At 64.0% G+C, this 26,326-nt stretch overlaps 1 protein-coding gene across 4 annotated transcripts; it reads right to left on the reverse strand.

Moving 5' to 3' along the window:
- Positions 1–522: 522 nt before the first annotated feature.
- ADCY4 (adenylate cyclase 4) lies at positions 523–25,044 on the reverse strand. Of its 4 annotated transcripts, none has more exons than XM_075911804.1 (26): positions 24,921–25,044; positions 23,369–23,797; positions 20,984–21,181; positions 20,701–20,862; positions 20,265–20,414; positions 18,603–18,745; positions 18,295–18,406; positions 14,467–14,594; positions 14,212–14,370; positions 12,602–12,734; positions 11,947–12,129; positions 11,653–11,696; positions 11,184–11,270; positions 10,838–10,907; positions 8,986–9,083; positions 8,446–8,530; positions 8,121–8,258; positions 7,506–7,610; positions 7,216–7,400; positions 6,016–6,100; positions 5,586–5,744; positions 3,071–3,217; positions 2,771–2,878; positions 2,411–2,525; positions 1,372–1,496; positions 523–1,055 (listed from the first exon to the last, which is right to left on the reverse strand). In XM_075911804.1, exons 2-26 carry the CDS (start codon positions 23,522–23,524, stop codon positions 903–905), a joined length of 3,228 nt encoding a protein of 1,075 aa, XP_075767919.1. In that variant the 5' UTR covers positions 23,525–23,797; positions 24,921–25,044; the 3' UTR covers positions 523–902. The 4 variants fall into 4 exon arrangements, with proteins under 4 accessions (XP_075767919.1, XP_075767920.1, XP_075767918.1 ...); XM_075911805.1 differs by lacking the exon at positions 24,921–25,044 and adding an exon at positions 24,647–24,800 and having other exon boundaries at positions 8,121–8,255; XM_075911803.1 differs by lacking the exon at positions 24,921–25,044 and adding an exon at positions 24,647–24,800.
- Positions 25,045–26,326: the final 1,282 nt, after the last annotated feature.

Raw genomic sequence — 26,326 nt, forward strand, 5'->3', positions numbered from 1 at the left:
ACCAGCTCCCTGCCCAGTTCCATGCCCCCTCTCCGAAGCCAGGGGGTGCAATAGCTGCCCAGAGCTCGCCAGATCGGCCCATGGGCCAAGCCGCCCCAACGGTGGAACGGAAGTGGCCAAACTTTGCCGGGGGAGAAAAGCAACCAGGCTGCGGCCGCCTCCCAGCCCGCAAATTCCAGCCTCCTTGAACGTTTCAGCCAGGGCATACAGAACGTGGGTCTTGCACCAGGCATGGGTGACCGGCTACTGGTGCTTCAACCCCCACACGCCTCCCTCCCTCCCGACACCATTCAGGGCCTTTTCACCCGCCCCCCCCCCATCCGCTGGCTTCAGCCCCCTCCAGCCCGCCGGGGCTCTGGGGGAAAGCGGATCTCGCTGGGGAAGCCAGTTCTGGTCTCTCCGGAAGTTGCGGTTTCCTGAGACTGATCTGGGGTAACAGGAAGTGCCTACGCATACAAGGCTGAGACCACAGCACATCCGCAGGCTGGAGAAGGGGTGGTGGCCTTCAGGGAAGAACGGAGAGAAGGGGAAATTCCTTTTATCTTGCTGCCCTGGCCCCTCACTGAGGGGGCTCCTGTTTATCCACACTCCCCCATATTCCCCCCCATCCTGGCTCACTCAGATCTTGGGGAGGGGGGTCATTTCTCCCATGCGTCTGCCTCCTTCAGGTAGATTCTACTCCCTCTGAGCCCCCCCCCCCAAAATCTCTCCCAGCCCTTCACTTGTCCCCGAGTGAAAGGCCGAGTCCAGGCATCAGCTCATGACATGAATGAGATGAATGCAAAGCCATGTCTATCCTGTGCCGGCTCCCCCCAGTGGTGGGGAGGAAGTACTGCGGTGGGATGGAAGGAGACGGGCCCTCGGTCGGCTGTGACGCGTCCGTTTCTCCAGGGGGCGAGCTCTCAGCTGAGCATGGAAGCCTGTAAGCTGGAGCGGGATAAGTCCGTGCTGACGTAGTAGGTCCGTAGTTGGCCTTTTCCCTTGACTTTGATGACTCCACGGAGGTAGCAGGTGTAACCCAGGGTCTTCAGGGCTTTGGCCGTCTCTTCTGTGACCTGAGAAGGACGGGAGAACAATTGCCCTTCCTCGATCCCTGGCTGGGGGGTTCTGGTGCTGCAAGGCTCCCCATAGTGGTCCTGTTTTGGTCAGGCGGCGAGACACAATGGCCTCCTGAGGTCTCCTCCAGCCCTAGGATTCTATGCCACCATCACTGTGCAGGTCCTGACTGGTGGGACCTAGGCAAGGTTGGGAACCATGCTTCCCCCCTTTTCTCCCCTCTAGGGAATTTCCCCACTGCATGCCCCTCTAGGAACCTTAGTCTGGTGAGACACCCCTCAACAGCTCTCCCCGCCTCACAGTCATGCCTCGTACCTGGATCTTCCCAAGCACCCCGGTGCTCTCCATGCGACTGGCCACGTTGACCGTGTTCCCCCAAATATCATACTGGGGTTTCTGGGCTCCGATCACACCCGCCACCACTGGGCCATGGTTTATACCTAGGAAGGAGGGAAAGAGACAGGTGTAGTAGGCTGGGGGGATGGAGCTATTCAGATTTGTGCAGGGGGAGACCACATGAGCGTTTTATGGGAACCTCAACAGTTATCTGGCATGGCTGTGGGAACACCCTGGAAATCCCAGCACGGAACCTCAACATCCCCTCTCTGCACCCCTAGAATTCCAGCACACTGAGATCCTGGCCAACCATCAACTAGCCCCCCACTCCTACGCACATTCCCCCCGGATGAGTCGACTGGGTAAGGACAACACTGCCCCCCACAGATGTGGTTTGATGGGTACTATTGATTTTGACCGGTTGGATCTGGTTGACCTTGGGGATGGTTGTGTTGGTTGGGTTTGGCGAGCCAAGGTGTGTGTAGGTGGGCGGGGGGTGGATTTGCTTGATTTGCTGCATGGTGTTAGTTGGGGGTGTTCGGGTTTGATAGGTTGTGATGTTGCCTGGAGTTGCTTTGGTGGAGTGGACTCTGTTGGCTGGTAGGAGTAGGCCCCGTCTTGGGTAACTGGATGGGTTTGATTGTTGTGTCAGTGAAGGGCGATGTCATTGCTAGAGATTGGGGAAGCCTGGCCAATTGAGTGCCATCAACACTTGCCAATGTTGGTGTATCCAACGTGTAAAGCCAATGTTGGCCATTGGCCATGGCCAACTGGTAGGTTCAATGTTGGCTATTGGCCCTGGCCAACTGGCAGTTTCAATGTTGGCTGTCGGCCCTGACCAACCAGCAGGTTCAACGTTGGCTGTTGGCCATGGCCAACCAGCAGGTTCAATGTTGGCTATTAACCATGGCTAATCAACAGGGTCAATGCTGGCCATGTTAATGTTGGCCACCAATGGATGGCTAAGGTTGCAAAGCCTAGGTTGATAGTTCCTTAATATAGGTCAGAGGGGACTCACCCACACGGAGTTTGAAGCTGTTGAAGGAGTGTTTGTTGATAATGTCCAGCTTGCCTATCAGGGCCACAGCAAACTCCACCATGATGCCTAGATGGGTGTAGCTCCTCTCGCCATCCTGAAAAGGTAAACCCCACAGTGGGAGAGGATGCAAAGCCACCAATCACAAGCAGGGAACCGATGCCTAGCCCCACCCACTGCCAATGAAAAAGAAGTCAACCCATCCATGAGGGCATACACCCAGGAGACAAGGAAAGGTCTAGAAGAGATGGGACACAGGGAAAGTACAGCAGCAGACACTCAGCCCCAAGGGATTCTGGGAAAATGGGGGAAATTTTTGCTGGAGCTTCAGAAAGGAGGTACCTGCTCATTGTCCTGGCCAGAGGTGGCATTTAATCCCGTAGCGGCCATGTAGGTGCTGCCAATGGTCTTGATCTTCTCCACACCACTGAATTTTGGCTTTGAGAGCAGCTGTAGGATTGGAAATAAACCAATTCAGCCCCATCTCATGCCCCTTATTGCCCCTGGGTTGGCTCCTCAGCCCAACCGGCTCTATCGACTCAGCAGCCCACTTGCCCCAGATCAACCCCTGGGTCATTTACAACATGCTGAGACGCTGGCCCGCCTTCCAGTGCCCAGATCCTATCTGAACCCTCCTCGGACCTCATCAAAATCCGCAATGATCTCGTTGAGCAGCCGCAGACACTCCAGCCCTTCGTGGTTGACGTTGGACTCGGAGTAGAACTCCTTGAAGTCAGGGATGGAGGCGAAGAGAACGCAGACACAGCCGTAGGATTGGTGGTAAAGGTCCTGTATGGGAGAGAGACAGCACGTCATTTACACAGAGCATGGGCAGGGGAGATGCAACCACAACTGCAGCCACAGCCAACTCTACAGCCAACCAAACCCAACCACATGGACCCCACCAACCCTGTCCAGTCTCCACAGTCAGTACGACCAATAGAGTCAACTAATCTCAACCATCATCCTTAGCCAATACACCCAGGTAACCCTGCACTCAACACAACCCACCCCGGCCAAGCAGAACCCATCCCAACCAGCATATCACAGCCAACTCTACAGCTAATCAAACCCAACCAGCATGGACCCCACCAACCCTGTCCAGTCTCCACAGTCAGTACGACCAATAGAGTCAACTAATCTCAACCGTCATCCTTAGCCAATACACCCAGGCAACCCCACACTCAACACAACCCACCCCGGCCAAGCAGAACCCACCCCAACCAGCATATTACAGCCAACTCTACAGCCAACCAAACCCAACCAGCATGGACCCCACCAACCCTGTCCAGTCTTCACAGTCAGTACGGCCAATAGAGTCAAGTAATCTCAACCGTCATCCTTAGCCAATACACCCAGGCAACCCCGCACTCAACATAACCCATCCCAGCCAACCGGAACCCACCGCAACCAGCCAACCAAAACCAACCACCCACCAACAATGCAGCCTAGCAGACCACACCGCACCATCCATGCCCAACCCACAAGGCCAACCAAAGCCAGACATCTCCAACCCATGCAGGCATTGAACCCAACCACTCGGGTGATCACCACGGCTGAGCACCCTAAGTCATCACCATACCCATCCAACCATCCTGTCAACACAACCCACCACAGTTCGCCAACTGCAGCTCACATACCCCTCACCATGGCCAACTAAACACAGGCACCTCCAACTAGCACAGGGCACCAAGGACAACCACCCCCTACTCATGAAGGCATCACCAAACCCACGCAAGGTATCACAAAAAGTAGCCAAATACAATCACCCCTAACCAACGCTACACACCAGCCCCAGCTAACATAGCACCAAGGCCCACCACCTCAGCTCTGCTCAACAAACCAAATCCAAAGTCAACCAAATCCAACTGGCCAAAACCAAGAGGACCCATAAAAGCCAGCACCAAACCCACCCCCGCTGCAGCACAACCCAAAGCAAAACCCAGCCAGACCATCGCAATTGAGACCCTCCTTAGCACATCTGACCACCACTTCCTGAATCCATCCATCCTCTCGCACAAAAGAAAACCCAACCCAACCAACGCTATGACCCGCCAAACCCAACCACCACCCAACCCGACAAGCCCATCAAGAAGCCTCCAATACATCCCCCACAGATCCCACAGTAGCAATTCAACACCAGAGTTGGAACCACTCAGAGCTACCAAAGGGATTAGCTCATTCGCACTCATCCAAACGGCAGCAGGTGCAGAGAAGGGCTCCTGGGATGGAGAATCGGTCTGACAAGAGGCAAACGAGCTGGGGTAGTTTATCCTAAAATGCATAACTGCATCGGGAGGGAGGACCCCCCAGGGAGGGGAAGAGCTAACGGAGCTGAAGGACAATGCCGGCCCAAGAACAAATGGGATAAACTCACTTGGGGGAAACTGAGGCTAGAGAAGAGAAGAAGGTTGCTGACCACCAGCAAAAGGAGGGTCTATTGGGGAGTGTAAAAACACCCTAGTGTGAAAGCAGAGCTCCACACGCCCTACTGGCCTCCGCCCCACATGAGGAGTGGGATGGGGAATGGGACCCAAGCATCCAGGACAATCTCCCTATGAGTGAAGGAACCAGGATGGGGCAAGTCAAACATGTCTTTTGCCTCTCGATTCATAATTGGCCAGACGCCTCCTGAGGAATTTTTTTCCCACCGTCCTCTGAAGGGTCGGCAGAGCGGCCACAGCTGGAGATGGGACGTTGGATGGGGTGGAGCAGGGCTGTGAGGTGGTTCAAGGAAGCCTCCCTCTGGATATCTCCGCTGCTCCGGGCCACCACATTTGTGTTGGGAAAGCAACCTCCCCCCTGTACTGACCTGCCACAAACCCAGGGGGGCGGCAGCTCCCATTGGCTGTGGGTCACCATTCCCGGCCAATGGGAGCTGTGGTGGCCTGTACCTGTGGCAGACCACCAGGCGCTAACCCTGGTGAACCATCCCGTTCATTGCCCACCCCTGGTCTAGACGGTGCTTGGCCCTGCCGTGGACTTGCTGCCCTCGAGGTCCCTTCCTGTTCTACGAGTCCACGAAGTTCTCCCAGTCCCGAGCTCATTTCCTTCCGGCGGCATTCCCCGACGTGGCCACAGGGTGGCAGCTCTGGCACGCCGAAGGGCGGCAGACAAAAACTGCCGGCTTAAAGGGGAGGGGCGCGGCCGGCCTGACCTCGTTCCGCCGGTTCTGGCCGATGAACTGCTGCGCCACGTCGGCCGGGAGCACGTTCTCCAGCAGGACCCGGTTGAGGTTCTCCATGGTCTCGATCTCCTCCCGCTCCTTCTTGAACTTCTTCTTCCACAGGAAGTCCAGGCGGCAATAGTACTCGTTCTTGGAGGGAGACACGGAGGGGCCCAGCCCGTGGGTCAGGGCTCCCCGCCGAGGGCCCGGAACTCCCCACCGCCCAAGGGAGGAGACTGGGACCCAGGGATGGGCCGTGGGACCCAGGCATCCGGGAGAGGGGGCCCAGCACCAGGACGGACTAGGATGGAGACGGGAACCCAGCAGCTCCCAGCCCGGAAGGGGGAGGGAAAGGGAGAGGGGGACAGGACCCAAAGGGTCTGGCCTAGCTGCACCTCCCCCCACGGGGCCCCGGTCTCACTTGTCTAGCCAAGGCCAGCAGGGTGAAGAAGAAGACGAAGAGAGAAACGGCTCCCATCAGCTTGGGCTCCTTCAGGACCCCTGGTCTGAGGAGAGGAGAGAAACCCGGGTAGCAGAGAGAGCTTCTGTCTCGCTGCTGGCAGCCAGCCCCGTTCTGCCCCGCCCCTGGCTCAAGCCCCGCCCATCTCTTCCTCAAGCCCCGCCCATCTCTTCCCTCAAGCCCCACCCTTCTCTTCCCTCAAGCCCCGCCCCTTCTCTTCCCTCAAGCCCCGCCCCATTGCTTCTCTCAAGCCCTGCCCCCTATACCGCTTCTTCCCTCAAGGCCCCGCCCCTGCCCCACCCCTTCCCACAAGCCACGCCCCTATCCTGCCTCATTCCTCATGGCCACACTCGCTCCCCTCCCACTTCCTCTTGGCTGGGTCTCCTCCAGCACCTCCCCTCCCTGGGCTCCTGCTGCCCCAGAGCTGCTGTCGGACATGGGGCCCGGCACCTGCTCCTGACTGGGATGGGGGGGAAGGGGGCCTGGCCGGCCAGGACCTGGTACCGATTGATAACCCAGCCCCTCCCCTCCCTGCCCACGGGGGGCAACTGAGTGTCCAGCCAGTCCAGCTCCCCCATTGCAACCCATGTGCCCAGCCCAGCTTCGCTGAGCACATCGGGGCCCACCGCGGGCACCCTCCCCCAGCCAGCCTCCAGGGGGTGCTCTCCCCCAAGTGCTCTCCCGCAGCCAGCCCCCAGGGGGCGCTCTCCCCCAAGTGCTCTCCCCCAGTCAGCCCCAGGGGGCGCTCTCCCCCAAGTGCTCTCCCATAGCCCCTGAGCAATGTCCTACAGCCAGCCCCCAGGGGGCGCTCTCCCCCGAGTGCTCTCCCCCAGTCAGCCCCCAGGGGGCGCTCTCCCCCAAGTGCTCTCCCCCAGCCAGCCCCCAGGGGGCGCTCTCCCCCGAGTGCTCTCCCCCAGTCAGCCCCCAGGGGGCGCTCTCCCCCAAGTGCTCTCCCATAGCCCTTGAGCAATGTCCTACAGCCAGCCCCCAGGGGGCGCTCTCCCCCAAGTGCTCTCCCATAGCCCCTGAGCCATGTCCTACTGCCTGCCCTCAGGGGGTGCTCTCCTCTGAGTGCTGTGCCCCAGCCAGCCCCCAGGGGGTGCCCTCCCCTAGCCAGCCCCTCAGGGGTGCCCTCCCCCAGCCGGCCCCCCAGGGCGCTACCTGAGCAGGGTCTGGTTGGGGTAGAGGCGCCCCACGTAGCAGTCGGAGAGCCAGGCGCGGCTGTGCAGGAAGAGGACGTTGTAGACCACCAGGCACAGCGTCAGCAGCAGCAGCTTGAGCTCAAAGTTCATGTGCAGGAACAGGGAGCAGGAGACCAGCCCCAGGATGCTGCAGTAAATGTAGTACTGGGGGGAGAGAAGGGGGTGGGGCCTGTGAGGAAAGGGGGCGGGGCTGGCAGGGGAAAGGGGGCGGGGCAAGGGAGAGTGAAAAGACCCCCCCCCCCAGCTTACCGGGAGGCTGAACAAGGCATCGGTGGAGAGAGATTCCTGGCTGGCGTTCAGCAGCACCACAGCATTGTGGGAAGGTGGAGGACACCGGGGCAGGGGAATGAAGAACTGTCCAAAGAGGAAGATGAGACACATAGACAGCGAGAGGGATACAGCGGGGGGGGGGGGGGGGGCACAAAACCCAGGTGGCCTGGCTCCCAGCCAAGCCCGCTCTAACCACTAGACCCTACTCCCTTCCCAGAGCCAGGGAGAGAACCCAGGAGTCCCGGCTCTCAGCCTGGCCTGCTCTAACTACCAGCCTCCACTGCCCTCCCAGAGCCAGGGTGCGAACCCAGGAGTCTTGGCTCCCCACCCTCTGCTCTAACCACTCAGCCCCACCACCCTCCCAGAGCCAGGGTGCGAACCCAGGAGTCTTGGCTCTCCACCCTCTGCTCTAACCACTCAGCCCCACTACCCTCCCAGAGCCAGGGTGCGAACCCAGGAGTCTTGGCTCTCCACCCTCTGCTCTAACCACTCAGCCCCACTACCCTTCCAGAGCCAGGGTGTGAACCCAGGTGTTCTGGCTCCCAGCCCCCTGCTCTAACCTCTAGCCCCCACTACCCCGCGGGGGCAACTCACGAGGTTGAGCACGGCCATGGTGAGGACCAGTAGGATGGTGGCGATACCCAGGCTGACGCGGAGCCAGGGCTGGGTGCAGACGGCGGCCGAGAGGCGGGGCCCCCAAGCGAGCATCTTGGGGCCCTTCTGGAAACCCTTCTGGGGGAGCAGGGTGGGGGGAGCATGGGGGAGGGGAGACAAGGTTAGATGCCCCCCCCAGCCAGGGGCTGCCGGACCATAAGCGCCACTCAACGAGGGCATGGGGGAGGGGAGGGGAGGGAGGTGACAGGGGCACCTCTGGAGCTGCGAGCTTCCCCCGCAGTGGTGCCCTGCCCTGCCCACTCACCGCCAGGTTCCCAGCGAAGCAGGTGAGGAGGAGGAGGAGGAAGAGGAAGAAGGCAATGCCGTAGGAGATCCCTAGAGCCACCGTCCTGCAAGAGAACAGCCAAAAACCAGAAATGACCCAAGCACTTGGGGGCTGGGGCTGGCGGGCGGGAGGGAGGGGCACCGGCAGGGATGGGGCTGTGGGTCAGAGTGAGGGGCAACAGCAGGGCTGGGGGTAGGGCTGGGCTGGGAGGTGCTGTGGGTTGGGAGGAAGGGGTACTGGCAGGGCTGGGGGTCATGGGCTATAGGTTGGGAGGAAAAGGCACCGGTGGGGTTGGGGGGGCAGGGGCTGCAGGTGGGGAGTGAGGGGCACCAGTGGGGCTGGGGGGCAGGGCTGGGGGGGGGAAGAAGCTGCAGGTTGGTAGGGAGGTGCACCGGCAGGGCCTGAGGGGCAGGGGCTGTGGGTTGAGAGGAAAAGGCACCGGTGGGGCTGGGGGAGCAGGGCTGTGGGTCAAGTTGGAGGGGCACCGGTGGTGCTGGTGGGAAAGGGGTGTCTTCTCACTTGTGGGCCACCAGCATCTGGATGAGGAAGTTGGCGAGGAAGACGAGGCCGGTGCAGGCCGTGTAGTACTTGAAGGCCGGCAGCGCAGAGAACCGGTACTGCAGGGCGAGACACAGAGCTGCAGTGAGCGACTGTGGCCACCAGGGGGCCCATGGGGTGGGGAGCAGGGGCCCCCTGCAGGAGACAGCAAGAGCTGCAGTGAGTGACTGTGGCCACCAGGGGGCCCATGAGGTGGGGGAGGGGGCCCTTCAGGAGACAGCAAGAGCTGCAGTGAGCAACTGTGGCCACCAGGGGGCCTGTGGGGTGGGGAGCAGGGGCCCACTGCAGGAGACAGCAAGAGCTGCAGTGAGCGACTGTGACCACCAGGGGGCCCATTGGGTGGGGAGCAGGGGCTCCCTGCAGGAGACAGCAAGAGCTGCAGTGAGCGACTGTGACCACCAGGGGGCCCATGGGGTGGGGAGCAGGGGCCCCCTGCAGGAGACAGCAAGAGCTGCAGTGAGCGACTGTGACCACCAGGGGGCCCGTGGGGTGGGGAGCAGGGGCCCCCTGCAGGAGACAGCAAGAGCTGCAGTGAGCGACTGTGACCACCAGGGGGCCCATGGGGTGGGGAGCAGGGGCCCCCTGCAGGAGACAGCAAGAGCTGCAGTGAGCGACTGTGACCACCAGGGGGCCCGTGGGGTGGGGAGCAGGGGCTCCCTGCAGGAGACAGCAAGAGCTGCAGTGAGCGACTGTGACCACCAGGGGGCCCGTGGGGTGGGGAGCAGGGGCCCCCTGCAGGAGACAGCAAGAGCTGCAGTGAGCGACTGTGACCACCAGGGGGCCCGTGGGGTGGGGAGCAGGGGCCCCCTGCAGGAGACAGCAAGAGCTGCAGTGAGCGACTGTGACCACCAGGGGGCCCATTGGGTGGGGAGCAGGGGCTCCCTGCAGGAGACAGCAAGAGCTGCAGTGAGCGACTGTGACCACCAGGGGGCCCATGGGGTGGGGAGCAGGGGCCCCCTGCAGGAGACAGCAAGAGCTGCAGTGAGCGACTGTGACCACCAGGGGGCCCGTGGGGTGGGGAGCAGGGGCCCCCTGCAGGAGAGAGCAAGAGCTGCAGTGAGCGACTGTGGCCACCAGGGGGCCCGTGGGGTGGGGAGCAGGGGCCCCCTGCAGGAGACAGCAAGAGCTGCAGTGAGCGACTGTGACCACCAGGGGGCCTGTGGGGTGGGGAGCAGGGGCCCACTGCAGGAGACAGCAAGAGCTGCAGTGAGCGACTGTGACCACCAGGGGGCCCATTGGGTGGGGAGCAGGGGCTCGCTGCAGGAGACAGCAAGAGCTGCAGTGAGCGACTGTGACCACCAGGGGGCCCATGGGGTGGGGAGCAGGGGCCCCCTGCAGGAGACAGCAAGAGCTGCAGTGAGCGACTGTGACCACCAGGGGGCCCATTGGGTGGGGAGCAGGGGCTCGCTGCAGGAGACAGCAAGAGCTGCAGTGAGCGACTGTGACCACCAGGGGGCCCATGGGGTGGGGAGCAGGGGCCCCCTGCAGGAGACAGCAAGAGCTGCAGTGAGCGACTGTGACCACCAGCAGGCCCATGGGGTGGGGAGCAGGGGCCCCCTGCAGGAGACAGCAAGAGCTGCAGTGAGCGACTGTGGCCACCAGGGGGCCCGTGGGGCGGGGAGCAGGGGCCCCCTGCAGGAGACAGCAAGAGCTGCAGTGAGCAACTGTGGCCACCAGGGGACCCCCTGCTGCCGCGCCTCCCCCTCCGGCTGGAATAGCTGTGATCCGGTGGGGAGGGTGGGGGCTGGTGCCCTGCCTATTGGGGGGCTGCGAGCTTCCGCCAGCAGTGCCCCGGGGGGGGGGGGCGGCTCACCTCCTTCTCCATCTGTTTCTCCTTGAAGTACAGGGTGATACGGTTAAAATCCTCCGACTTCTTCCATTGTCTGCAATGGGGGGGGAGGGGGGGAGGGAGAGGGGGGAGGTGTGGGGGCTGCGGGATCTGATAGCCCCCCCCGACACACAGGCACCCCCTCACTGCCCCTCCCCCCCACGTCCTGCTCCCTCCGGTCGCTTTTTCATGCCCCCCACCTGCTCCCCTTCTGCTTTCTCCCCCCAGCCCAGCTCCCCTCCCCCACCCTCTTCTCTCCAGCCCCCCCACCTCTTCCACAGCCCCTCCCGCCTGCCTCTCTCCCCCCCCCCCCAAAATCCCAGGAGCCTACTTCTGTGAGTTGAGCTGCTCCAGCACCTGGAAGAATTTCTCATCCACCCCGTCGAGCTCCTCGTCCGGCCCCCTGGGGGAGCGAACCCTGAAAACAGAGTGGGGGGGGGACATGGCGGAGGGGAGAGAGACCCATAAGGGCAGTGGTTCTCAACTGGGGTGCACCCACCCCCCCCACTCTGCACCCAGCCTGACCTCCTCACCACCCGCTGCACTGACCCCCACTTCCGCATTTCCCACAGCCTGAACCCCCAAAGTAACCCCCCCACTGGCTGGGAACCTCAGACCCTCCTCACAGTCCCCCCCCGTTTCTGTCCCTTGGAGCCAAGCCCCCCACATCCACCAAGGACAGGGGAGGAGAAGCAGCCTCCCCTTTGGGGGTTCACGGTTCGCACCCCATCCCTCACGGCCCTCCCCACCTACCCCCCTGCCTCCCAGAACTGTCCAGCGACAGGCCGGGGGGGCCTTACCGCTCCACTGTCTTGGCCTGGTTGAGGGAGCCCAGAGAGCTGTCCTGAGGAGAGAAAAGGGGGGGCACACATTTGAGGGGGGCCCTGTATAGCACTGCCCCTTTAAGGGCCGGGACATGCGGCGTTGCTGCCCCCAGGGGTGAGTGGGGGGAGCGAGGACTGGAGCTGGGGGGGCGGTTAGGGGGCAGCGAGCAAGGTGGGGGCTGTCGGGAGTAGTGGGGGGGGCCGGATCGGCGTGGCGGGGGAGGGGGCAGGGCTGGCTCCAGACGCCCCGTCTCCCCCTGCTGGACGCACCGAGTGGTTGTTCCTGGAGGCCCCCAGCGTGTCAGTGGGGAGGGCGTCGCGGTGCTGGAGGTTGGCGAACGGCTTGGCTGCCCCCCAGGACTCCAGGTAGCGGGTCATACGGACCGAGGCCCTCACTTTCTGGCCCTCGCCGGGCACCGGGGACAGGGCGTCGTCTCCGCTCTCCGCCCCCGCCTGGCCCCATGGAAAACAAGAGAGCAGCAGAGAGACTCAGCCCCTGGGCCAGGGCCTGCCCCCCAAGCCGTGGGGCCAGGCGGGGACCAGCCCCCCAGAAGGGAAAGTCCTGGTGTCCCGGTCCCTGCCCCCCAAGCCGTGGGGCCAGGTGGGGACCAGCCCCCCCAAGAAGGGAAAGTCCTGGTGTCCCGGTCTCTGCCCCCCGAGCTGTGGGGCCGGGCGGGGACCAGCCCCCCAGAAGGGAAAGTCCTGGTGTCCCGGTCCCTGCCCCCCAAGCCGTGGGGCCGGGCGAGGCCCAGCCCCCAGAAGGGAAAGTTCTTGTCTCCCATTTCCTGCCCTGCCCCCCTGAGCGAACCAGCTTCCCATCCTGGGGGCGGGGGGGCAGACCAGAACCGGCACCCCAGAGAGGAGAAACCCCCATGCCCCCCATTAACCCCTTGCACCCAGCGCCGGCCCAGCGCCCCGGACTCACCCACGGGTCGATGACTAGGAAGGTCTTGACTCTGTTCTCCCTCAGGAAGGGGTCGCGCTGCCAGCGGCAGGTCTCCTCCACCGCGTAGACCCCGCCCAGGTGAGACAAGGTGGCCTCCGTTATATGCACCCTCCTGGGGGGGGAGAGGGGCTCGCAACTCCTCTGTGCGCCAGCAGGGGGCCGTTCCACACCCGCACGTGCAATTCCTCCCTCCGCCTGCAGGGGGCGCCCGTTCACACCCACATGTGCAATTCCTCCCTCCGCCTGCAGGGGGCGCCCGTTCACACCCACACACGTGCAATTCCTCCCTCCGCCTGCAGGGGGCGCCCGTTCACACCCACACGTGCAATTCCTCCCTCTGCCTGCAGGGGGCGCCCGTTCACACCCACACACGTGCAATTCCTCCCTCCGCCTGCAGGGGGCGCCCGTTCACACCCACACACGTGCAATTCCTCCCTCCGCCTGCAGGGGGCGCCCGTTCACACCCACACATGTGCAATTCCTCCCTCCGCCTGCAGGGGGCCGTTCCACACCCGCACATGTGCAATTCCTCCCTCCGCCTGCAGGGGGCGCCCGTTCACACCCACACATGTGCAATTCCTCCCTCCGCCTGCAGGGGGCGCCCTTTCACACCCGCACATGTGCAATTCCTCCCTCCACCTGCAGGGGGCGCCCGTTCACACCCACACACGTGCAATTCCTCCCTCCGCCTGCAGGGGGCACCCGTTCACACCCACACACGTGCAATTACTCCCTCCGCCTGCAGGGGGCGCCCGTTCACACCCACACATGTGCAATTCCTCCCTCCGCCTGCAGGGGGCGCCCTTTCACACCCAGAGCAGAGACATACACAGAGACGCACACACACGCTCACACACAGACAGACACGCATGCACGTGCAGAGACACAGACACACATATGCACGCACGCAAACAGAGACACACACGCGTGCTCTCACACTCTCTCACACCCACACAGAGACATACACACCCACAGAGACACACAGACACGCTCACACAGACACAGACACCTGCATGCACACACACAGACATGCACACAGAGACACACACACACTCACACACAGAGACACAGACACCTTCACGTGCACACACACAGACACACGTGCGCGTGCACATACAGACACACACAGACACAGACGCACACACACATGTGCGCGCGCACACACAGAGACGCACATACACATGTGCACACACACACACAGACACAGAGATACACACGCGCACACACACAAACGCACACAGACACACGCACACACACAGACACAGAGACACACATGCACACACACGCACAGAGACACACACATGCACACACACACACAAAGACACACACATGTGCACACACACAGACACACACATGCCTGTGTCTCTGTGTGTGTGTGTGTCTGTATATGTGTAAGCGCATGTGTGTCTCTGTGGGTCTGTATGTCTCTGTGGGTATGACAGTGTGTGCGAGCATGTGTGTGCGTCTCTGTATGTCTGTGCGTGTGCGTCTCTGTGTTTGCGTGTGTGCACATGTGTGTCTGTGTGACAGCACACACGCACACACACCCGGTGCCGCCACGACCCCGCGGGAGCCCCCCGCCCTCTCACCCGGGCACCCCTCCGGCCTCCATGTGGTTGGCCAGCGTCACGTCGTGGGACCAGACGTCGTACTGCCACTTCTGCAGGCCGATGACCCCGCACAGCACGTTCCCCGAGTGCACCCCGACCCGCATGCTGATGTCCACCCCGGTGGCGTCCCGCAGCTTCCTGGGGGCGGACGAGAAGGAGGGGAGAGCTCACAGAGCCGGCCGGGCCGCCCCCTAGCCCCCATCCCCACGGCCCCCGCCCGCCGCCCGCACTCACTTGATGGCCTGGCACATGTCCAAGCCCATCTTGACGCAGTTGCAGGCGTGGTTGGGCAGGGACACGGGCAGCCCCGAGACGCAGTAGTAACAATCGCCCAGGATCTTGATCCTCATGCACTCGTTGTCCTAGAGAACGAGAGCCGAGAGCATCCGTCACTGCCCCCCGGAGCTCGGGGCGGGACGCGAGCGGCGGATTCGGCCTCGGCTGGGTCCAGTTCTGGGCCCCACATTGCAGGAAAGAGGTGGGGAAACGGGAGAAGGTCCAGAGAAGAGTAACAAGAATGATGGAAGGTCTGGAGAACATGAGCGATGAGGGAAGACTGAAGGAACTGGGCTTGTTTAGTGTGGAAAGGAGAAGACGGAGAGGGGACAGGAGAGCGGTTTTCAGGTATCTAAAAGGGTGTCACAAGGAGGAGGGAGAAAAATTGTTCTTCTTGGCCTCTGAGGATAGAACAAGAAGCAATGGAGCTAAGGAGGTTGAGGTTGGACGTTAGGAAAAACTCCCTACCTGTCCAGGTGGTTAAACACTGGAATAAATTGTCTAGGACGGGTTGCAGAGTCTCCATCACTGGAGAGATTTAAGAACAGTGTAGACAGGGAGGCTACGTCTACACTGGCATGATTTTCCGAAAATGCTTTTAACGGAAAAGTTTTCCGTTAAAAGCATTTTCGGAAAAGCGCGTCTAGATTGGCAGGATGCTTTTCCGCAAAAGCTCTTTTTGCGGAAAAGCGTCCATGGTCAATCTAGACGCGGTTTTCCGCAAAAAAGTCCCGATCGCCATTTTCGCCAGCGGGGCTTTTTTGTGGAAAACAGTCCTGTGCTGTCTACACTGGCCCTTTCGCTTGTTCCTTCTCCAACCTCCACCCACGGGCGCTTGTCCCTTCTCCAACCTCCACCCACGGGCGCTTGTCCCTTCTCCAACCTCCACCCACGGGCGCTTGTTCCTTCTCCAACCTCCACCCACGGGCGCTTGTTCCTTCTCCAACCTCCACCCACGGGCGCTTGTTCCTTCTCCAACCTCCACCCACGGGCGCTTGTTCCTTCTCCAACCTCCACCCACGGGGGCTTGTTCCTTCTCCAACCTCCACCCACGGGGGCTTGTTCCTTCTCCAACCTCCACCCATGGGCGCTTGTCCCTTCTCCAACCTCCACCCACGGGCGCTTGTCCCTTCTCCAACCTCCACCCACGGGCGCTTGTTCCTTCTCTAACCTCCACCCACGGGCGCTTGTTCCTTGTCCAACCTCCACCCACGGGCGCTTGTTCCTTCTCCAACCTCCACCCACGGGCGCTTGTTCCTTCTCCAACCTCCACCCACGGGCGCTTGTTCCTTGTCCAACCTCCACCCACGGGCGCTTGTTCCTTGTCCAACCTCCACCCACGGGCGCTTGTTCCTTGTCCAACCTCCACCCACGGGCGCTTGTTCCTTGTCCAACCTCCACCCACGGGGGCTTGTTCCTTCTCCAACCTCCACCCACGGGCGCTTGTTCCTTCTCCAACCTCCACCCACGGGCGCTTGTTCCTTCTCCAACCTCCACCCACGGGCGCTTGTTCCTTCTCCAACCTCCACCCACGGGCGCTTGTTCCTCCTCCAACCTCCACCCACGGGCGCTTGTTCCTCGTCCAACCTCCACCCACGGGGGCTTGCCCCTTGTCCAACCTCCACCCACGGGCGCTTGTTCCTTGTCCAACCTCCACCCACGGGCGCTTGTTCCTTCTCCAACCTCCACCCACGGGGGCTTGTTCCTTCTCCAACCTCCACCCACGGGCGCTTGTTCCTTCTCCAACCTCCACCCACGGGCGCTTGTTCCTTCTCCAACCTCCACCCACGGGCGCTTGTTCCTTCTCCAACCTCCACCCACGGGCGCTTGTTCCTTCTCCAACCTCCACCCACGGGCGCTTGTTCCTTCTCCAACCTCTACCCATGGGCGCTTGTTCCTTCTCCAACCTCCACCCATGGGCGCTTGTTCCTTCTCCAACCTCCACCCATGGGCGCTTGTTCCTTCTCCAACCTCCACCCATGGGCGCTTGTTCCTTCTCCAACCTCCACCCATGGGCGCTTGTTCCTTCTCCAACCTCCACCCATGGGCGCTTGTTCCTTCTCCAACCTCCACCCACGGGCGCTTGTTCCTTCTCCAACCTCCACCCACGGGCGCTTGTTCCTTGTCCAACCTCCACCCATGGGCGCTTGTTCCTTCTCCAACCTCCACCCACGGGCGCTTGTTCCTTCTCCAACCTCCACCCATGGGCGCTTGTTCCTTCTCCAACCTCCACCCATGGGCGCTTGTTCCTTCTCCAACCTCCACCCACGGGCGCTTGTTCCTTCTCCAACCTCCACCCACGGGTGCTTGTTCCTTGTCCAACCTCCACCCACGGGCGCTTGTTCCTTGTCCAACCTCCACCCACGGGCGCTTGTTCCTTCTCCAGTAGCTTAAACAGGCCTCAAATATCCTCGAGTATCCCCCGGGACGTCTTTGGGCATCTCCCAAGCTTGTTGAGAAACTCAAGGAGACGTTGTCTAAGTCTCAGGCATTTCCTCCACCCCCGCGAGTTAGTTTTCTGGCCCTTCTCCAAGTTTCCAATGCCCTGTCGAAGAGGCGGACACCAGGACTGCATGCAGCAGCTAAGTACTACAAAGGTGACCACCTCCCTTCGCCTCTCGCCTGCTAACCCTCCAAGCATCACCCGGGTCTGTTTTTCTCCTGGCCTAGTGCTGGTCGGCTCCGCCAGCCCTCATGGGAGAAAGAGAGAGACACAGAGCGGGGCTGGGGAGGGCCCCTGGAGGTACCCAGAAGAAATGAGGGCATCCCCTGCGATGTAACCTCTAATTTTTCCCAATCCGCGTGTGGACTAAATTTTATTCAGTGCACCGAGGCATGCAGAGATGTGCACCACCACTAGAAACTGGACTGCTAGGGTGGCTGCCCAAGCACGCCGCTTCCAAGGAACACGAGTTCCATGGGGCTGGAGAGGTCTTAGTCTGAGGCAATGGGTCTCCCCATGGGGCTGCAGGGGATGGCATGGAGAGGGGCCCATGTCCGGGACAGAGTAGGAGGTGGATCCATGGGGAGTTGTGGGGGGAGGGTGTTTCTGTAGGTGGGAGGGTCCCACAGGATGCAGAAGAGGGTCCCCTTGTGGGGCAGAGGGGTCTCAGGGAGGGGCCAGAGTGGGGGTCCTATGGGATACAGAATGGGGTCCCCTTGTGGGGCAGAGGGGTCCCAGGGAGGGGCCAGGGTGGGGGTCCCATGGGATGCAGAAGGGGGTCCCCTTGTGGGGCAGAGGGGTCCCAGAGAGGGGCCAGAGTGGGGGTCCCAAGGGATGTAGAAGGGGGTCCCCTTGTGGGGCAGAGGGGTCCCAAGGAGGCGCCAGGGTGGGGGGTCCCACAGGGTGCAGAAGGGGGTTCCCTTGTGGGGCACAGGGGTCCCAGGGAGGGGCCAGGGTGGGGGTCCCACGGGATGCAGAAGGGGGTCCCCTTGTGAGGCAGAGGGGTCCCAGAGAGGGGCCAGAGTGGGGGTCCCCAGGGATGTAGAAGGGAGTCCCCTTGTGGGCAGAGGGGTCCCAGGGAGGGGCCAGGGTGGGGGGTCCCACAAGGTGCAGAAGGGGGTCCCCTTGTGGGGCAGAGGGGTCCCAGGGAGGGGCCAGGGTGGGGGGTCCCACAAGGTGCAGAAGGGGGTTCCCTTGTGGGCAGAGGGGTCCCAGGGAGGGGCCAGGGTGGGGGGTCCCACAGGGTGCAGAAGGGGGTCCCCTTGTGGGGCAGAGGGGTCCCAGGGAGGGGCCAGGCTCTCCTGATGAGGTGGGGAGGGGTCCCTCGGGGGGGGCCGTCTCACCTTGGCGATCTGGTCGAACTTGCCGAACAGCTCGTTGAGCATGAGGACCAGTTCCTTGGGGGAGCACTCGCTGGCCAGCCGGGTGAACCCCACGATGTCGGCGTACAGGATGCTGGGCCGGGCGGGGGAGGGGAGGCAGCGTCAGGCCGGTGGGGGCAGCACTGAGAGTCGGGGAGACACCCCCTCCCCCTCCCCTCCCCCCTCGCACTGGGAACTGCCCCGCCGGGAACCCCACCCCCCTCCCCTGCTCCTACCGCCCATCCCCCCCTCGCCCCGCTGCCACCTCCCGGCCTGGGCGGGGTCGGTACCTGACATTCTTGTGGTGCCTGACGTAGAGGTTGTGGAAGTTGTTGGCGCTCTCCTGGCGCCCCCCGTCCCGCAGCCGCTCGATGATCTCGGCCTTCATCTCCATGGCGATGTAGGCGGGCAGGATGGAGAGGAGGAGGTGCTCCTGGGGAAGGAGGGGGTGTGCAGTGTGAGTGGGGGGTGGGGCGGTGAGGGGGTGGATGGCTATAGGGAAGGCTAGACAGAGCCCATGAACAGGTGGCTGCATATGGGGAGGGAGGGATGGATGGGCAGGGAGATGGGTGGGTGGATGGACGGATGAGTGGATGGATGGAAGGAAGGGTGGATGGACAGACAGATGGATGAGGGATGGATGGAAGGAAGAGTGGGTGGGTGGGTGGACAGACAGATGGATGAGGGATGGATGGAAGGAAGAGTGGGTGGGTGGGTGGACAGACAGATGGATGAGGGATGGATGGAAGGAAGGGTGGATGGGTGGACAGACAGATGGATGAGGGATGGATGGAAGGAAGGGTGGATGGGTGGGTGGGCGGATGGACAGATGGATGAGTGGATGGATGGAAGGAAGGGTGAATGGGTGGGTAGACAGACAGATGGATGAGGGATGGATTGGATGGATCGGGGGGTGGGTGGGTGGATGGACAGATGGATGAGGGATGAATGGAAGGAAGTGTGGATGGGTGGGTGGACGGACAGATGGATGAGGGATGGATGGAAGGAAGGGTGAATGGGTGGGTGGACAGACAGATGGATGAGGGATGGATGGAAGGAAGGGTGGATGGGTGGGTGGACAGACAGATGGATGAGGGATGGATTGGATGGATCGGGGGGTGGGTGGATGGATGGGTGGATGTATGGAAGGGTGGGTGGGTGGATGGACGGATGAGTGGATGGATGGAAGGAAGAGTGATGGATGGGTGGACGGACAGATGGATGAGGGATGGATGGATTGGATGGATGGGTTGGCGGGTCGATGGACGGACGGACGGATTGGATGGATTGGAGAGTGAGTGGATGGGTGGATGGACAGATGGATAGAAGGATGGGTGGGTCAGTGGATGGATGGCTGGATGGACGCGTGGGTGGATGGACGGACAAATGGATGGATGGATGGATGGATGGGAGGGTGGATGGATGGATGGATGGATGGATGGACACGTGGGTGGATGGATGGATGGGAGGATGGAAGGAGGGGTGGGCGGATGGAGGGATGGACACATGGGTGGGTGGATGGATGGGAGGGTGGAAGAAGGGGTGGGCGGATGGATGGATGGTTGGATAGAAAGGTGGGTGGGTCAGGTCAGTGGATGGATGGACGAGTGGGTGGATGGACGGACGAATGGATGGGAGGATGGATGGATTGGAGGGTGGGTGGGTGGGCGGATGGAGGGATGGACACATGGGTGGGTGGATGGATGGGAGGGTGGAAGAAGGGGTGGGCGGATGGATGGATGGTTGCATAGAAGGGTGGGTGGGTGGGTCAGGTCAGTGGATGGATTACTGGACGAGCGGGTGGACGGACGGACGGACACATGGATGGGTGGATGGATGGATGGATGGGTGGGTGGACGGACGGACAGTGTGACTATCAGACGGACAGAAGGACAGAGCGGGTACGTGGAGATAAGACAGACCAATGAATACCCAGGAGTCCCTCCGCTCACCTGGTGCCGCTTCTCAGACTCCAGCTTGACCCGGGAGTGGATGAGTTTGAAGGTCTCCTGGAAGGTCTCCTGCAAGGCCACCTCCATCAGGTGCTTGTGGTAGGCGCCCACCAGGTTGCCACAGATGAAGATCACCGCATTGGCCAGGAGCTGGGGGGGAGAAGGATGAGATGGGCCTCAGGGGCAGAGCATCCGTGGGGTCCCTGGGGATGCTAAGGAGGAGAGGAGGGTGGGGGACAGCTGGGGGGCCGGGAGCGGGACACAGCTAAGCGAAGGTGTCAATATGGGGCTGAGAAAGAGGAGACATCAGTAGGACGTGGGGCGGTTGGGAAGGGACACCAGGCGTGGGGGGGGGCAGCAGGCAGCGAGGGGAGGGGCGGCTATGGAGGAAGAAGGGTCCCCAGGGGTGCGACTAGAAGGGGACGGGGGGACTCACCTGCACCGCCAGCTCAGCCCGCAGCCCCCGCCTGGCTGACAGGTAGGCCCCCAAGACCACCTCGTGGGAGAGGGAGGTGGCGAGGCCGGCGACCACGGCGTCCCGCATGCCGACGGGCAGCATGGTGTAGACGGTGAAGATGATGAAGAGGAAGAAGGAGACCTGGAGGGAGGGAGACAGGCCAGGCGGATCGCACCACGGAGCACCGGCGGCCATAACGGCCTCCCCCACCCTCTGCTGCCCCATGCTGCCACTGGGCCGTCCCCTCACCTCGCACTCTCACCTGGTCCCAGGCGTTGACCACCCCGCTGGTGAAGACGGAGACGTAGGCCATGGCCAGGAGGCAGGCCCAGATGAGGGCCGAGAAGAGCCGGGTGCAGCGCTGGAAGACGCTCTCGATGCAGACCAGCAGGAGGATGAGGGAGAAGACGGCCAAGGCCACCAGCAAGGTGAGCAGGAAGCCCAAGTTGGAGGCGAATTCCTGGGGGGCAGAACGGGGGTGGAGTGAAATCCCAGGGCCCGTCCCCCCCTTTAGGGCACCAGGGGTGTCTGTGGTGTTGGGGGGCTGCGCACAGACCCAGCTCGGAGGGGCCCAGACCCAGCTCAGAGGGGCCTTCCCCCAGGGCCACATTGGATGGGCCGTGGGGCACGGGGATGTGGGGGAGGTGCGATTGGGGGAAGGGATGGGGATGGAGGAGGGTGGCTTGCAGGGCTGGGTGGGGGCAGTAGGGAGAGAGGCTGCGGGGGAGGAAAGGTAGGAGGGATTGTCACAAGGGGGCAGAGGGGAGGGAGTGAGGGGCAGCACAGCTCAGAGGGGCAATAAAAGGGAGGGGCAGGGGGGCAGGGAGCTGCCTTAATTCCCCTGCCAGCAGATTGCACTATGGGACACCGGGGGGTCAGGGCCTCCCTCCCGCGGGACCCCTTCTTGCCCCTCCCCTCTCAGCACCCAATCCATGAGCCAGCCCCCCGGCGCCTCCCTCCTCCGGCTCCTCCCCATGCCCCAAGCTTCCCCCCACGGCCCAATCCCCCACGCCCCAGACCCAACGCCCCAAGCTTCCCCCCACGGCCCAGACCCAATGCCCCAGACCCCCACGGCCCAATCCCCCACGCCCCAGACCCGACGCCCCAACCCCCCACGGCCCAATCCCCCGCGCCCCAGACCTGACGCCCCAACCCCCCGTGGCCCAATCCCCCGCGCCCCAGACCCGACGCCCCAACCCCCCACGGCCCAATCCCCCACGCCCGAGACCCGACGCCCCAGCCCCCCACGGCCCAATCCCCCGCGCCCCAGACCCGACGCCCCAGCCCCCCACGGCCCAATCCCCCGCGCCCCGGACCCGACGCCCCAGCCCCCCGTGGCCCAATCCCCCACGCCCCGGACCCGACGCCCCAACCCCCCATGGCCCAATCCCCCACGCCCCAGACCCAACGCCCCAACCCCCTGTGGCCCAATCCCCCACGCCCCGGACCCGACGCCCCAACCCCCCGTGGCCCAATCCCCCACGCCCCGGACCCGACGCCCCAGCCCCCCGTGGCCCAATCCCCCGCGCCCCGGACCCGACGCCCCAACCCCCCGTGGCCCAATACCCCACGCCCCGGACCCGACGCCCCAGCCCCCCGTGGCCCAATCCCCCGCGCCCCGGACCCGACGCCCCAACCCCCCGTGGCCCAATCCCCCACGCCCCGGACCCGACGCCCCAACCCCCTATGGCCCAATCCCCCACGCCCCAGACCCAACGCCCCAACCCCCCATGGCCCAATCCCCCACGCCCCGGACCCGACGCCCCAACCCCCCATGGCCCAATCCCCCACGCCCCACACCCAACGCCCCAACCCCCCGTGGCCCAATCCCCCACGCCCCGGACCCAACGCCCCAACCCCCCGTGGCCCAATCCCCCACGCCCCAGACCCGACGCCCCAACCCCCTATGGCCCAATCCCCCACGCCCTACACGCCACACCCTGGTGCTTCCCCATGCCCCAAACTCCCATGGCCCAACCCCCCATGCCCCACACTCTGGCCCCTGTCCATGCCTCAAACCCCCATGGCCCAACCCCCTGCGCCCAAGCCCCTCCCCACATCCCAACCCCACGTGGCCAACCCCCTCCATGCCGGTCCCTCCACACGCCCCAACCTCTCATGGCCCAACCCCCCCATGGCCCACGTCCCCCATGCTCCGGCCCCTCCCCACACCCCAACCCCCACATGGCCCACCCCCCCATGCTCCGGCCCCTCCCCACACCCCAACCCCCACATGGCCCACCCCCCCATGCTCCGGCCCCTCCCCACACCCCAACCCCCACATGGCCCACCCCCCCATACTCCAGCCCCTCCCCACACCCCAACCCCCACATGGCCCACCCCCCCATGCTCCGGCCCCTCCCCACACCCCAACCCCCACATGGCCCACCCCCCCATACTCCAGCCCCTCCCCACACTCCAACCCCCCCATGGCCCCCACCTCCCCATACTCCAGCCCCTCCCCACACCCCAACCCCCCCATGGCCCACGTCCCCCATGCTCCGGCCCCTCCCCACACCCCAACCCCCCCATGGCCCCCACCTCCCCATACTCCAGCCCCTCCCCACACCCCAACCCCCCCATGGCCCTCGCCCCCCCATGCTCCGGCCCCCCCACCCCCCAACCACCCTCCGCCCCGGCCCCTCACCCTGCCGCTGGCCAGGTGGGCGGTGAGCAGGGCCAGGCAGGTGCCCAGGGCGATGAGCAGCAGCAGCAGCAGCAGCGGGTAGAGCTGGCTCAGGCTGTAGTAGGTCTCATAGAACAGGGCCTGGCGCTGGGCCGGGGGGCGGGGGCAGCACCCCATCCCCCCCAGTGGCCTCCCTCCCCCGCCCGTGGGGCCCCCGGGCCCCTCACATCGCCCCGGGGCACCCTGTCACCCAGCCCCCCGCTTCCCGCCCTGGGGGGCCCCTGGGGGTTCCCCCGCCCAGCTCCCTGGCCTGGGCCCTGCCCCTGGCACACTGGCGCCCCCTGGGGGCCAGGCCCGGAGACTCCTGAGGGCAAAGGGGTGGGGCCCCACGAGGGGAGTGAGGGGGGCAGTGGGGGCGGGAAACTTGGGGGCCCCGGCTCGATCGGTGACCTGGGGAAGGAAAGGAAAAGAAAGGGTCAGTGTGCGGCCAGCCGCCCCCCGGCTCCCCCCCAGTTCTACCGGTGCCCCACGCTCCCCCCGGCCCTGCCCCCCACTTCTACCGGTGCCCCACGCTCCCCCCGGCCCTGCCCCCCACTTCTACCGGTGCCCCTCGCTCCCCCCGGCCCTGCCCCCCACTTCTACCGGTGCCCCACGCTCCCCCCGGCCCTGCCCCCCACTTCTACCAGTGCCCCACGCTCCCCCCGGCCCTGCCCCCCACTTCTACCGGTGCCCCATGCTCCCCCCGGCCCTGCCCCCCACTTCTACCGGTGCCCCACGCTCCCCCCAGCCCTGCCCCCTAGCCCTGCCAGGGCCCCTAGCTCGTGCCCCGCAGCCACTGCCCCCAGCCCTCCTGGTCCCCTCGCTCCCCCCTCAGCTCTGCCCCCCAGTCCTGCCAGTGCCCCTCGCTGTCACCCCACAGCCCTGCCCCCTAGCCCTGCCAGGGCCCCTAGCTCGTGCCCCGCAGCCACTGCCCCCAGCCCTCCTGGTCCCCTCGCTGTCACCCCACAGCCCTGCCCCCTAGCCCTGCCAGGGCCCCTCTCTGTCACCCCACAGCCCTGCCCCCTAGCCCTGCCAGTGCCCCTCACTCCTGCCCCCAGCCCTGCCCCCCAACTCTGGTGCCCCTCACTCCCCCCAGCCCTATGCCCCAGCCCTCTGGTGCCCCTCACTCCCCCCAGCCCTACGCCCCAGCCCTCTAGTGCCCCTCATTCCTTCCCCCAGCTCTGCCCCCCAACTCTGGTGCCCCATGTTGTCTGCGGGGGATCAGACGGACCGAGTTTTCCCCTTTCTGTCCATACCCACCCCGCTGTCTGTGTCCGTCTGTCCCAGGGGAAGGGTGGCCCAGCGGTTAGAAGGAAGTGACCCGCCTCCCCGCCACACACGGCCCCGTGCCTCAGTTTCCCCTTCCGAACGGGATCACGGGCCCTTTCCCGCCTCCCGGGAGCTGCCCCGCTGGGGGGGGGGGGGGTTCAGCTGGAGAGGGTGCAGGGGGACACAGCCCAGGGCTAAAGGCCTCAGCCCCCCCCCCCCCCGCCATTAAAGGGCCCTCGCCCTCGCCCCCCGGGGCGCCCCTCACCTGGTGGCCGGGCTCGGGGAAGACCGAGATTGGAGATTCCCCGCCCCGCAGCCGGAGCCGGTCCCCTCCCCCCCCCCCCCCCGCCTCCTTAACTCCTTCGTGCCCGGGGCGGAGACGTGGGGGAGGGGACCCAGGCGTCCGGGCGGGCGGGGCTCCGAGGGGGTAGCCGAGTGGGGGAGGGGCGGGGCTCATCTGCTCCCTGGGAGCCGGGACTCCTGGGTTCTCCCTGGCTCTGGAGGGGCAGTGGGGGCTAGTGGTTAGAGCCGCATGGGAGCCGGGACTCCTGGGTTCTCTCTGACTCTGGGAGGGCAGTGGGGGCTAGTGGTTAGAGCCGTAAAGGAGCCGGGACTCCTGGGTTCTCTCTGACTCTGGGAGGGCAGTGGGGGCTAGTGGTTAGAGCCGCATGGGAGCCGGGACTCCTGGGTTCTCTCTGGCTCTGGAGGGGCAGTGGGGGCTAGTGGTTAGAGCCGCATGGGAGCCGGGACTCCTGGGTTCTCTCTGGCTCTGGAGGGGCAGTGGGGGCTAGTGGTTAGAGCCATATGGGAGCCGGGACTCCTGGGTTCTCTCTGGCTCTGGAGGGGCAGTGGGGGCTAGTGGTTAGAGCCGTAAGGGAGCCGGGACTCCTGGGTTCTCTCTGACTCTGGGAGGGCAGTGGGGGCTAGTGGTTAGAGCCGCATGGGAGCCGGGACTCCTGGGTTCTCTCTGACTCTGGGAGGGCAGTGGGGGCTAGTGGTTAGAGCCATATGGGAGCCGGGACTCCTGGGTTCTCTCTGGCTCTGGAGGGGCAGTGGGGGCTAGTGGTTAGAGCCGCATGGGAGCCGGGACTCCTGGGTTCTCTCTGGCTCTGGGAGGGCAGTGGGGGCTAGTGGTTAGAGCCGTAAGGGAGCCGGGACTCCTGGGTTCTCTCTGACTCTGGGAGGGCAGTGGGGGCTAGTGGTTAGAGCCGCATGGGAGCCGGGACTCCTGGGTTCTCTCTGGCTCTGGAGGGGCAGTGGGGGCTAGTGGTTAGAGCCGCATGGGAGCCAGGATTCCTGGGTTCTCCCCCTGGCTCTGGAGGACAGTGGGGGCCAGTGGGTAGAGCAGGGGGGCTGGGGGCCGGGACTCCTGGGTTCTCCCTGGCTCTGGAGGGCAGTGGGGGTGGGGGTAGCTGGACACTGGGCTGGTCCCACCCCGGCTCAGTGACTCTGTTTCCCTTTATGGATTGACCAACCCCCCGGGTGACAATACATGGGAGCTTGACGCCCAGCCCCCCACAGCCGGACTCTGCAGCAGGTTGGCTGGAGCCCAGCAGACCCATTTGTCTCCCGGTGGCTGGGAGCAGAGGAGCCGGGGGGGGGGGGGAGTTGGGCTCTAATGGTTTCCTGGAAATTCCCCCCCAGCCCCCACCGCTGGGGGATCTGCTAATG

This window comes from Pelodiscus sinensis, chromosome 30, assembly GCF_049634645.1.
Source record: "Pelodiscus sinensis isolate JC-2024 chromosome 30, ASM4963464v1, whole genome shotgun sequence".
Classification (NCBI taxonomy): domain Eukaryota; kingdom Metazoa; phylum Chordata; order Testudines; family Trionychidae; genus Pelodiscus; species Pelodiscus sinensis.